Source organism: Panthera tigris, chromosome D1 (assembly GCF_018350195.1).
Source record: "Panthera tigris isolate Pti1 chromosome D1, P.tigris_Pti1_mat1.1, whole genome shotgun sequence".
Classification (NCBI taxonomy): domain Eukaryota; kingdom Metazoa; phylum Chordata; class Mammalia; order Carnivora; family Felidae; genus Panthera; species Panthera tigris.
This window is the reverse complement of record NC_056669.1, coordinates 70,274,343-70,288,548: the sequence shown is the minus strand read 5'-3', so window position 1 is coordinate 70,288,548 and position 14,206 is coordinate 70,274,343. Positions and strand designations below refer to the sequence as shown.

The following is a 14,206-nucleotide window of genomic DNA, read 5'->3' as shown; positions in this document are numbered from 1 at the left end:
CCCCCCCCACCCCCATTCATGCTCTGCCTCTCTCTCAAAAATAAACATTAAAAATAAATTTAAAATAAATAAAAATAAAAAAATAAAGAGCCCAGACACAGATTCATACAGATACTGAATCTTCAGACATATATCTTGATACATGGCAGAGGTAGCAATGCTGGTAAATGGAGAATAAATTTTTCAATAAATTGTGTTGAGATAATATCCACTGGATAAAAAATGAGATTGGATCATATGAAGCAATTCTTTATGGGTAAAAAGTTTTGAAAGGCAAAACTTTAAAATGTTAAAAAGAAATATAGAAATCTATATTATAACTTCCAATAGGGAAGGGTTTCAGAAACAAGACACAAAGAGTCTTAGCATTAGAGCATTATCAGGTGCCTGGGTGGCTCAGTCATTTAAGCATCCAATTCTTGATTTTGGCTCGGTCATGATCTCACACTTTGTGAGTTTGAGCCACAAATCAGGCTCTGCACTGACAGCACAGAGCTTGCTTGGGATTCTCTCTCTCCCTCTCTCTCTGCCCCTCCCCTGCTCTCTCTCTCTCTCTCTCTCTCTCAAAATAAAGAAATTTAAAAAATAAAATAAAATAAAAATAAAGAAATTAATTTAAAAAAAAAGAACTTCAGTTATCAAAAGACACCATAAAAACTGAAAGAAGATATTTGCAAGTCAAACAGTTAATAAAGGATTAATGTCCTATGTCCAGAATAAAGAACTCATGATTTATTGAGAAAAAATAAACCAGCAAAATAAAAGAGCAAAAGACATAAACAGGTAAGCCCTGAATAAGAAATGTAGTCCACGGGTGCCTGGGTGGCTCTGGGTTAATTAAGCATCTGACTTCGACTGAGGTCATGATCTCACAGTTCATGGGTTCGAGCCCTGTGTTGGGCTCTGTGCTGGCAGTTCAGAGCCTGAAGCCTACTTCAGGTTCTGTGTCTCCCTCTCTCTCTGCCCCTTCCCCCACTCATGCTCTGTCTCTCTCTCTTTCTCAAAAATAAATAAACATTAAAAAAACAAAAAACAAAAATAATTTTTAAAAATGTAGTCCATAAATATAAAAAGTACTCGGCCTTATTAGTAATTAGGAAAATACAAATTAAAATCACACAGAAATACCACTTCACACCCTCTAAACTAACAAAAATAAAGTCAATAAATAGGAGTCATTGGTTTCAGGGAATTCTAGCAAAAGTATAAAGGGTATAACCATTTTGAAAAACAATTCAACTTGCCATAGTGTCTTAGTTTTCTACCGCCACCTGTATGGGTTGAACTGTGTTCTCCCAAAAAAGTTGAAATCCTAATCCTCAGTATCTCATAAGGTGACTTTATTTGGAAATAAGGTCTGCACAGAGGTCCTTAGGGTTAGGCCCTAATCATGTATGACTGGGTTCCTTACAAAAAGGGGAAATTGGGACACAAAGACAGGCACAGAGAGAAAATGAAGCAACACAGAGAAAGTGCCATGTGAAAGATGAAGGTCAAGATAGGGGGGATGCATCTACAATCCCAAAACTGCCTAACAATGCCAGCAAGCCACCAGAAGCTGCGAGGCAGGCTCTCCCTCTGAGGTCTTGCAAAGGAACCAACCTTGATCTTGGATTTCTAGGCTCCAGAACTGAAACAATGGATTTGTGGCTCAAGCCACCCAGTCTGCGGTACTTTGTTTCAGCAACCTATACAAACTGCTGCAAAGTAATACATTCCTGTAACAACTAAAACCTCAATGGTATAAAACAACACAAATGTATTATCTCACAGCTCTATGGGTCAGGCTGGTCTGACTGAGCTAAAATCAAGGTGTTGGCAGGGCTTCATTTCATTCAGGGAACTCTAAGAAAAGTCCATTTCCTTGTCTTTTCCAGCTTTGAGAGGTTGCCTGCTCTCCTTGACTGCTGACCTTCTCCTATTTCAAAGTCAAAGGTGGATTAAGTGAGTCTTCCTCACCCTGTATTACTCCAACCGTACAGCCACTGTCACATCTCTTCGGTCACTGTGATCTCTTCTGCCTCCCTCTTCCACTTTTTTAAGGACCCTTGCAATTCCATGGAACCACTCAGACAATCCTGGTTGATCTTCCCATTTCAAGGCCCTTAACTTAATCTCACCCGCAAAGTCCCCTTTGCCACATAAAGTAACAAATTCACAAATTCCAGGAGTTAGAACAGGCACATGTTCAGGGTGCCATTATTCTGCCTAGTAAAATTGGATAGGAGCCTATCTTGCAACTTAGCAGTTCTTCCTCTAGATGCACATATGCACCAGAAGACGTTTATAAGAATTTTCATAGCAGCATTGTATATAATAGCAAAAACTGAAAACTACCCAAGGGTCCACAAACAGTGGAATGGATAAGTAAATTTTACTATGCCCATATGAGATTAAAATACTATAAAGCACTCAAAAATTAACTACAACTATCCAAATCAACATGGATGAATCTCAGAAATCATCAGAAAAAAAAGTTATAGAAGAATTAATACAGCATGATTCTATTTACTTAAAGTTCAGATGTAGGCAATACAACATATTATTTACTTAGGAATACATTCATGGGGATTATAATAGTAAAGCTAAGTAAGGGAATGAATACTGTGTGTGTGTGTGTGTGTGTATGTATGTATATTCATATATATATATATATATATATATATATATATATATATATATATATGAATAGATGTGTTGCCTCTGAGGCAGGGAAAAGGAGATACAAAATAGGTTACACAGGGAACTTCGAAGAAAATGAGTGGTGAGTACATGACTTTTGTTTGTTTTATTTTCTTCTTTAAACCATACCAAAATATACATATATATAGTCTTTCACGTATGGCATTTCTCATTTACAAATTTAAGTGCTGAGTAAATAAATGTAAGAAACCCTGGATGCAAGTTGTCTGAAATCTAGGGAACAAGTAGTCAATGTCCTCTAAGGGATGGCGGAGGGATAAAGATCTCTATCTTATAAAGATAAAGATACCTGCTAGGTATCAATATTGGAGGGAAAACTCTAGGTTGCAAAAGAAAAAGACAGCGGGAAATACACTCCTGTGCCCAAGTTTTAGGAACAAGCTTCCAACAATCACTTAAACAAACACAGATCAACTTGTATATAATAAGGTGAACAATGTTACAAACTGTCAGAAAGACTCAGACAGAACTCAGCTCTCTTAAAGTTTTGCTTGGCTAACATAGGAGTTCAGTTTGTTTTGTTTAAACTGAGAGCCCTCAGGCAAGTAGGCAATAGTTCACTTCCATTCTTCTCACCCTCCCCTCCTTTCTCAACATGTAACATAAATGCATTATGTGGCTGGCCTCTGAAGGCACTTGAGTTTGAGACCAGCTGCATCCTACAAGTCACCCTGGAACAACCACATCGGGTATCAAGTGTGTCTTCAAGGTCAACACAGAGGCTTTGCTATCTCTCACTCCTATCTCTCTCCCGCCACTCCCCACCCCACCCACCTCTTTTAACCAAGGGCGTCTTTTACCACATAATTGGAGACAGCTGGCAAAACTATGAATTCAGGCACTCTTTATGGAAAATATAGAGGGACTAGCAGTCCAGACCTAGACTCAAGTCCTTGTGTCCCAATATTTCACAGCATAACCTGGAGACGATATTATCTCCCCGGAGTTGAATTTCTTTCCTTTCTATAAAATGATATTTCAGGGTTACCTGGGTGGCTCAGTCAGTTAAGTGTCTGACTCTTGATTTTGGCTCACAGTTGGTGAGATTTTGCCTGGAATCAGGCTCAGCACTGACAGCACGAAGCCTGCTTGGGATTCTCACTCTCCCTCTCTCTCTCTGCCCCTCCCCCACTCTTCTGAAGGCTCATACTCTCAAAATAAACTTGAAAAAAATGATATTTCAATTAGATAAATTCTAAATCTCTTCTATCTTCTATAGCTATACAAATATACTCATGTTCAAATAAACTTGTTCAGCAAGTATAGTCTGTTCTTGTTTTGGCTAGGGGTATAGGAAAGAAGTAAAATGTGCTAGGGAAATGGGCTGACACAGTAATTGGGAATAAGGAAGGAGAATAAGAAGGGCCTGCCTGAGGAGGATAAAAAGTCAGAGGACAATGAAAACAAACTTCATACAGGTTTACTCATGGTTGACCCTATTTACCTTTCACTCAGTGTGGAAAAACATAAACTATGGAGATGTTACTATTTCATACGATATAATGAAAATATTCTATCTCAGGTCATGACTGCTTCGCATGATTTATTTTTATACATGGCCATCTCTGCTATAATGGAGCTTTGTCCTCTGCTTATACATTAATTTGAGTATCACTGTACTTTCTAAAGATTCTTAATCCTATCTGTTCCTTAAAGGAAATTTTAACCAGTGTGAATGATAGAAGCAGAAGAAAAAAGTCCACAAGTCAATAACAATAAGCAGTCCTCAAACAGCCAGAGCCAAGGATGGATGTGAGGAAGGGGTGTTCGTTCAGTAAGTCCCACGTGGCTTTTTAAAAAACAAAACAAACAAAAGGCTAAAAGCAGATTATAAAGGACTTTGTAGGCAAGGGTCAAGAGCATGAACTCTATCCTGTGAACAATAAAAAGTCTAAGAGATTTTTAAGAGTGAGTGATTTGATTAAATCTGTGATTTCTGAAAGATAATTCAGATGGCAGAGGACATATTTACAAAATAGAGCATAAAATCATTACATAGGTTGATATTTTACTACAAAATATTAACATGAAATGAGAATAAAACGCTCACTCATTAAAACCGTAAAGTAAAGTTCACAAATACTACAGTGTGAGTAAAGAAATTCATACTGGGGTTTGCCTTGCAAATTCCTTAAGGGGGTAAATAATCACTTAAACTTTAAAGTCTTTTTTAAAGGCCTACCTACTACATGTGTATATCTCTTTCATATAAAATTAACACTTTAAATAATATTTATGGGCTTTAAGGCCACAGAATTTTTAAATATTTACCTAACCATTTAGAAAGCACTTAGCATTTTAGGTATAGAAAAATATCTCACACAGTAACTTACACCTTTCAAAACCTCCTATTTACCTAGTCTATCACACACCAAATCATCTGGTTGAGAAGCTGAAAACTACATTGTAGAATAAACAATTAAAATGGCATAGATATGTAGTTTGTTATACTCTGGTCAATGCCTCTATGTAGACAACTGATTTTTTTTTTTTTCTTTTAGCTTCCTATTAGTTTCAGCTGACTGCTGGCAAATGCACCACAAACCGAGTGCTTCTTTCCATTAACCCAAGAGAGGACACAGTCAGCAGTAACTAGATTTAAACTTTAAATCTCTAAATGCTTTGCTAAAAACAACAAAAACCCTTAGCTAAGAAATGACACATACACAGCATTTACATCAAGTACTACCAGTCTAATTACGAAAATCAAGTGCCTTACAAACATATGCCATTAATTTTCAACATCGTACCTAATATCCCAAAAGTTAAAAATTATTTTAAATACACTCCGACACAATTAAAAGCATTTATATGAGTTTTCAATTGTTTTTCAAAGATGTTCATAAAAACATTTAAGTTCTTGAAGAAATCAAAGTATAATTTTGTTATCAATCCAAAAATGAATCCACATATACTTTTTTAAAGTGCTCTATTCAAAAAGTAGAATATCTGTTCATCTTTTCCAATTAGAAAACATAGCTTATTAGTATCAACATTCAACACTTAAGTAAAACTTCAAGAACTACTAATTTGTGACGTTTCAGTTATACTTTTATTTATACCTTACTAAAAGAAATGGATTCTAGAACTGAACGGTACTATAGAATTAATCTACTGGGATCCCCTAACATGACAGGATACTGAGACTCACTCACTTGCTTGTCCAAGATCACACAGTAGAACCACGACTTAACCCTTGACTCTCTGCCTATGAATTCAGGACATTTCCCCCTGTAACAAGTTCTACCCAAAATCTTTTTTGCCTTCCTTCACTTTCTGAAACAAAAAGGCGACTTCACAATTGTCACATACAAAGTTCACCACTTTGAAAATCAGAAACATCTCTTGGTCTTTTACTTTCGTGAAAGTACTAATTTCTCCTTAACTTCTTTAACCTAATAAACATGCAAACAAAAGCCACAGACCCACTGTTAGACTTCAGGAATTTAGCATAAGTAAAAATGAATGTTAATTATAATCTTTGCGAAGTTAAAAATATCTAGTAATTTGTAGTAATGCCAAAATAGTACTACTTTATGACACTGAATGTTAAATAGCCACGTATAAACCCTTGAGCTAACATCATATATTTAAGACCCCAAAAATGGTTTCTACTCATGTGAATACGGGTTTTCTGAAATAAGAAAATATGCCCTTTTTAAAAGTGAAATTGTGTTTTCCTCTAATACAAATAGTAAAGGAAGGAACCTAGCAATAACAACACCACTGCACCTAGCTGAAGACTGAAAAAGGTTACTGTTGGTAAAAGAGGACCACACTAGGATTAAGATGACCAGAGATCTTCAATTTACAAGAAAACAGCCATAACTGGCTATACCAACAGATTACAATTAAAATACATTACAGTGCAATACTGTTAAGTACAGGAAAATTGTTTACAAACGTGATGAGGCTGCTAAAACACTTTTCTGGTATGAAAAAAATGCAACCTATTCACATATAGTCAAGCCAACTGCCATTCTAGCCTGTGAAAAGAGCTGAAATGACTTTGCTCTGCAGCTTTTCTCCCAACAGTGTTTCTCCTGACACACATCTTTCTAAGCATTGTCTAGACAGCATCGCTGGCTGTAAACTTAGAAAACAAAAGGCATAACACTTTTTGAACAATTCTTTCTAGCATGTGGCCCAGTAAGTACAGACCACAAAAGCGGCCTCTGAGAGAACGCTTTTCAAGAAAGCAAAGTGTGGTCTCATTGGAACCTTTCAGATCAGTGTTAAACATAAAATCAATGTAGTAGCTTGAAGACTATTAAAAAGAGAGCATCGGACGTAGTAAGAACAAGAAACTTCTGTTTCAAATACACTGGGTCCCAGTGTAAAACATAGCACTGGTCAAAAAGCCTGAAAACCAATGGTGTAGACTCCTACTCTCCTACTTAAAACCTCCACGCTCCTCTTTCTAGCTGCTTAGAAAACAGCATTGAAAACTGAAACGTGTAGGTTCAAGTCCCAGCACTGCCACTTAACTGGATGTGGGAAGTAGTTGGGTAACTTCTATAAGCCTCAATTTACTCATCTCTAAATTGAGGTTGTCATCCACCATACAGAGCTTTTGTGAGGATTTGAGAAAATATATGTAATATTTTGCACCTAGCAAATGTTCAATGAATAGCAACTATATTTGCTGATTTCTTGGTGACATAGGACAAGATTTCTCCAAACTACATAAAGAGCAACTTTTCCCTGAGGATGATTTCAATTCCTTAAAACAAAACAAAACAAAACAAAACAAAAAAAACATGTAAACCTAGAGGGGGGAGAAATGGAAATACTTCTGGCATCTTTCCAGACATTACTAAGTTTAAAGGTTAAATTGTTACAACACTCTCCTAATTATGCAACAAATACCCATGGACAGGAGTTAGCCTGTAAAAGATTATGATGGGCTATACTACTGAAACTGGGAGAGGTGGGGAAGAATCCCTTAAAAATTATTCCCAACTATCTTTTCATCTACACTAACAAGCCTCAGTTCCACAGCTCATCCCTGTTCATTAGGGATCTCGAATAGGATCTCGAATTCGTCCTCTCGATTATCAAGAATGAAACCGCACTGATTAAAATTTATACACACGCGCACGCGCGCGCGCACACACACACGTGTATTCAATCTAATTGCTATATGTTATCATTGGAGAGATACCACCATTATACCAGCAACAGGCAAACAGCACCAAAAAGACATAACTCAGTGTGTGCCAAAGTGGCGAGTCGTCGATCTATTAAACCGCAAATAACTCACCTCATTCCTCTGAGAACTCTGAGAACAAAGTCTTTAAAAGTTGCAATACGATCAGTCTGAGATTTCATTTCTATTCCAAGATAAAAGGTACTTCTGCACGTTTACAAAGCTTCCTGTAATTTAGCATTTCTTTCCAGAACAAACCTGCCCCCCCACCCCCACCCCCGGAAACCCTGGAAGCTAACGTGCTTTCGAGAACGCTAATTCAAGTTGGGAATCGAAGCGATAAAACCGCACTCGCTTCCTTCCCAAGCCGTGCTTTCTGGTACCATACCTGTTCGCGGGAAATGCAAGGCAACGAAGGTCTCCTGAACATCTTGGAACTGCCGGAGTAACCGGCCGAAGTTTCTCCGAACGACACGCAGCTGGACCTCCTGCGGGGTCTGATCACAGGCACTTTGTCCTCGGCGGTACTGGCCAAGCGAGGGTGATGAGGGGCTTCCCTGATCTGGAAGAAGTGATCCAAGCCCAGGGCCAGCAGGCAGCCGGCGTCCCCGACCAGGCAGGCGAGCAGCGGCCTGAGGGCGGCGGGCAGCGACCCGAGCCCGGTGAAGGAGACCCACCAGACGAAGCTGGAGAAGAGCAGCACCAGGATGCCGTGCCGGAGCCTGGCCGGGTGCGCGAGCGTCAGCAAGCCCACGCAGCTCAGCGCCGAGAACAACCTGCCCGCCACCGCGGGGGGCGTGTGCTGGGCAGCGGCGGGGGGCCCCCAAGCCCAAGTCCACGCCTGCCACGCCAAGAAGTCCCCCAGGTAACAGCAGGCTGGCAGCGCCAGCAGCCACCAGGCGCCGCCGCCGCCGCCGCTCCGGCCCGGCCCGGGGCCCCGCTTGCTCCGGGTCAGGAAGCAGGTGAGGAAGAAGAAGGCACAGGCGATGCTGAACAAGGGGCTGAGGCTGTGCGAGCACACGCTCAGCACGGTCCGCAGCCGGGCGGCCCCGGCAGCCCAGCTCCCGGGCCCCGAGCCGAGCAGCAGGGCGAGGACAAAGGCGGCCAGGGCGCCCAGCGAGAGGCGCGCCCGGGCGGAGGGGGAGCCGCGGCGCGGCTGCTGGGGGGAGGCCGGCGGCGGCAGCAGCAGCTCCACGTTGCAGAAGCGGCAGAGGTGGAAGAAGAAGCCACGCGGAGGGTCCTGCCGCAGGGGGCTCACGCAGCTCTTCACGTAGCCGTTCCTCAGACTCTCGGGGGGCGGGCCGGCCCCGTCCGGCGCCTGCGGGCACCGCATGGCTTTGGCGTCTCGCTCGTCCCTCCTCATGGCCGGGACCCGGGCTGGCCGCGGGGCTCGGCACGCCCCTCTCGGACCGCGGCGGCCGCTCGCGCTCCCTCAGCACCCCCGGCCCCGCGCTCCCGGCGCCCCCCCGGCTCGGCAGCGCGTCAGGGTTGCGCCCGCCGCCGCGGCCCGGGATCCCCGCCGCGCGGGCGTTGGAGCGGCGGGGTCCGCGACATGCTGGCGGAGGAGAGGGGCGGAAGGGGCTGCTCCTGGGACCGCTGCGGCCGCCCCCTCCGCGTCCCTCGGGCACCGCTCGGGACTGGAGACTCGGCGTCGCCTCCCAGCTCCCGCGGGCTGCAACAGTTACCTCCCGGCCCCAGCCTGGTCCGTTGGGCGCGCGAGCGGCGGCGGGCGGGCTGGCGCTCCTCCCCCGTGCCTGCCCCGGGCCGGCGCGCGCCCCGCCCGCCGCTCGCGCGCGCCCGCGCCCCGTCCAGTCGCTGTCGCGGACGCGAGCCGGGGATCCCGCGGACTGAGCGCGCCGGGACCCGGGAGAGCGCGGCCGGGGCCACCCGGAGACCGACCCGGGCTGGCAGAGGCGGGCGGGGTCTTCTCCGGGTGGGAGGGGGCAAGCCCGCTATCCTGGGACCCCAGGCGCGCGGGTTCCCTTTGGGGCTAAGTCACAGACACGCACCCAGGCTCCGACAGGTCACCACTGGGGTTTGGGGGAAAGAGGGCGTTTGCGGTCCCCAAGGGCAGTGCCTACTTGGGAAACCGAGTTGTGGGGGGTGGGGGGAGCCGGACCCGCCTCTCACCTCATCCAGGTTCAGGGTGGGCCCCTTGGACTGCCCGAACTGTGCCACCCGGTAAGGTCCAGCCACCGCCAGGGGCATGGTGAAGGATCCCTGACCGTGTGGCTGGGTCTGCCCTCAACAGCAACGTGGAATCTTGAACCACTCAGTAGGCCCGGAATATTCACGGTGGTCTTAGGAAGGAGCGTGCACTTGGAGTGCTCCCGCAGAGCATCCATCTGAGTAGATGCTATTGAGCTATTGAGCTTCCTCAAGAACCGTCTTCACAGGCAAGGAACTAACGTCCCATCCTCCGCTTCCTACCCTTGCCATACATACTCATTAGCTCATGTCTGAATCTCCCTAAACAAGCGTAGAAAATCTGCTGTCACACAGCTTTTTCCACGTTGGAGCCTTTTTCACTGTAACGGCGTGTTCTAGAGAGGAGGGATGGGAGGATTCGGAGTCCTCTCCAAGACCAGTGCCCAGTTTGGATCGGTTGGCCACAAAAGAAGCAAAATAAGATGCTATCTGTGAATTACTGGTGAAACTAGCAACATGGAAACACTGACTTGAAAGTGACAAGAACTTTGCTGTACCAAAGGGACTGCTCTGGAATCTAACCAATCATAACTGCCTTAGAGAGTGAACTGTGTTTCCCTCCACCCAAACTCTCCCTTCAACCTCATGACAGGCCTGCATTTCTCAAAGAGCTAATTCCACATTTTTCCAGGGAGATGAGAAACCTTACTGTGTGGTAAATCCCACAAACAGGCCCATTTTTCACCAATTAATCTCTGCCCACAGCCATGACCTAAAACAGACCATTTTCGTATATGGCCATAGTTCACATACATAGCAAAAATCCTGAGAAATTAGCACAAGCATTTGACCCAGAGGAAAAAAAGACCAGAATTTCCCTTTCCGTTTCTGTCTCTTGAACAAAAGAAGAAATATTTAATAGAGTTTTCAAATCGATTACTCAAATGCTTTCCTTAAAAGACCAAAATCAGGGGCGCCTGGGTGGCTCGGTCAGTTGAGCGTCCGACTTCGGCTCAGGTCATGATCTCACGGTCCGTGAGTTCGAGCCCTGCGTCAGGCTCTGTGCTGACTGCTCAGAGCCTGGAGGCTGTTTCAGATTCTGCGTCTCCCTCTCTCTCTGCCCCTCCCCTGTTCATGCTCTGTCTCTCTCCATCTCAAAAATAAATAAACGTTAAAAAAAAAATTTTAAAAGACCAAAATCCATGGTGTCTCTTTTTTCCACCATCACAATGGAAATTTTTGTTTTTAAGTATCCTCACAACACAGCTCAACAAATACTTTTAAATGATATGCACAGAACTCATCATTACCAAAGTAGGAAACTGAGTGGATGCATTTGAGCTTTTACAGAAGAGCATGGCAAAGCTACCAATGGCATCCCTGAAATGCCCATTATAAATTCTCGTAAGAAATAATAAACCGATTTGAAAATTAGAACAAATTCAGATTAAAGTTGTTGTTTTAAAACCTTGGGTAGTAATCTGAGGTGGGATAGGCGTGGAAATATTAATGGCCTAGAAATCCTTTTCATAGTTTGTAATCCTGGCCCAGCCATTCATGCCCTGGCAGTAAGCAAGTCACGTAACATTTCCAGTCCAGTCCTCATTCTTCTCAATTGTAAAATTGCCAAAAGTTCATTTTGAAGACCTTTCAAGTTCCTTCCGGTCTTGGGGCGCCTGGGTGGCTCAGTCAGTTGAGCCCCAGACTTCAGCTCAGGTCATGATCTCACGGTTCGTGGATTCTAGCCCTGCGTCTTTGGTCTCTAGGCTGACAGCTTGGAGCCTGGAGCCTGCTTCAGATTCTGTGTCTCCCTCTGCCCCTCCCCCACTCTTTAAAACAAACAAACAAACAAAAAAGTCCCTTCCGGTCTCAAAAAGTTTAATATCCGTATGACAAAAATATGTAGGCATCGTTAGGATCCATGTTTCAGATTGCCAAGAGCAACCTTTAAATTATTTGTACCATCAAACTAAAGCAAACTCTCAGTGTTGACAAATCAAAATAAAAGACTTTGTGTCAAAGAACTATTATCTGGCAAATAAAATTCAAAATACTCTTCATACTTTCCAGTTCTTTCACCTTTTTTCAGCTGTCTACCCAAGTCTTTATAAGGCTGACAGCCCAAGTCTCTCAATAACCTATATTTGGCCTGCATACCTCTAAACACCAACCCAGCACCTGACAGGATTCTAAAATAAAATGTAAGGACGTAACCAAAGACCATCAGTTTACTTAACTAAAATTACGCACAAAAAGAATGAGCTTGCTATGTTTATAGCAACTCCCTTCTCTGTTTACAGTCCATGTCAAAGATTATTAGTAAGGCACATTTCTTAGAGTTCAGATTATTTAATTATTCTTTTGCCAGATATAAACAACCAATAGAATTACTTAGCTCTTGTCTTTAGGTTCAGGAATGTATGACCGTTATCTGTTGTGAAAAAAAAAAAAAAAAAAAGACCTAAAGTCAACGTCACAACATACCTTTGACTTTTCTCAGTACTCTACCCCACCCTTATTTTACCTAACTTTGCCTGTGCTCACATCTAGACCCCATGATCTCCTCCACCAGAATCATTCTCCCAGTTTGATGATCCTATGACATGGGATCCTAGTGCTTACCACCCAGCTCCCCAGCTGTCCTGGTGCAATGCAACCCCATATGTATTCCTCTATTCTAAATGGGGTCCTTGCTCTCAAGTTCCAGACACCCTGTTTTCCCAGGTTCCCCAGTTTGTAGGATGAGAATTTCGTTCTCCATTTTAGGTACCGACACCAGTAAGTTGATAGTGCCTCCAATTAACTATGGGAAAGCTAAAACCCTGTTTAGGTCTTTCCAATCTCAGAGCCAAAAACTCAGTTCCTAAACCCTAGTCCACTATTCTAGTAGCTAAGTATCCCCCTTGACAAACCTTCTAGATGCTGCTGCTTACCCACTTGTCTAACCTTATAGGCAGCACGACTTTTACTTCCTCAATTCTCCTGTATACCATTTAATCTCTCTCCCATATTGAATGTATGTCCCATCACTGGACTCAGCCCAGCGATTAGAACACCTACCTCTTCATCTGGGACCCCTGGTGCTCACCATTGCTGCACTGGAAATTGCCTTCTCTATGAATTACCTTGCTCTCTCCTTAACCTTCATCTTCAGAGAAGCAAAATAACAATTGAGCCTCCTGTTAGGTCTCAGCTCCTCCTCCCCAACTGTCCTATCTTCTGATAAAGTGCAACTACCTGGCCTTATAACTTGTGCTTTCAACCTTTTTTAAGAAGATAGGATTATTTTCTAACTCTAAAATCCAGATGTAAAGAAAATCCATGTCTAGGGCAGTATTTCCAGAAATTCCCTTCTAAAATTAAATATTTTTTAATGGATCTTAGTAGCTACATCTATTGGTGACTCTTACAATAATTCTCACGGAATGTAAGTAGGAAGGGGTAGTAAAGAGGTCGGATGAGGAATAAGACTGGGTCCAGTCATTATCACTGTCCCATTGTCAGTGACTCCTCACAATGATTATGGAGCAGCCTTTAAAGATTTGCTAACAGCAGTTGAAAAGCGGGAAATGATTGGTTGCCAGTTCTTTAAGAGCTTTTTAGTACTGTTCCCATTCTGCATTGTTGCCTCTCAACCAGGGGTTTTAAAATGTTTTTCAAAAGAAATATTGTGGGGTGTCTAGGTGGCTCAGTCGGTTAAGCGTCCAACTCTTGGTTTCAGCTCAGGTCATGATTTCACAGTTGGTGAGATTGAGCCCCGCATTGGGCTCTATACTGACAACGTGGATCCTGCGTGGGATTCTCTCTCCCTCTCTCTCTCTGCCCCTTTCCCTGCTCCCTCTCTCCCTCTGTCTCTAAAAAAAATAAATATAAACATTAAAAAATACATTAAAAAGAAAAAATATTATGCAAACAAACTGACGGTTACCAGCGGGGAGCTGTGGTGGGGTTGGGGGGGAGCTGGCAGGGGGAGATGGGTTAAATAGACGATGGGTATGAAGGAATGCACTTATTATGATGAGCACCGGCTGTTGTATAGAAGTAACGAATCACTACATTGTACACCTGAAAGTAATATTACACTGTATGTTAATTGGAATTTAAACAAAACTTAAAAAAAAAGAAATATTATGCAAATAAAAGCAGAATGCTCTTACTGTAGTGGAGGAATCCCCTGGAACCTGTCAACACCAACCAAGCAATTCT

General features: G+C 43.3%; 1 protein-coding gene across 1 annotated transcript in view; it reads right to left on the bottom strand.

The window, feature by feature from the left end:
- PDE3B (phosphodiesterase 3B) overlaps window positions 1-9,297 on the bottom strand; it is a 165,385-nt gene extending 156,088 nt beyond the window's left edge. The window contains exon 1 of the mRNA XM_007083305.2: window positions 8,241-9,297. Coding sequence (XP_007083367.2) covers window positions 8,241-9,215 — 975 coding nt within the window. The 5' untranslated portion in view covers window positions 9,216-9,297. The remainder of the gene's footprint in view (window positions 1-8,240) is intronic.
- Between the last annotated feature and the right edge of the window lie 4,909 nt (window positions 9,298-14,206).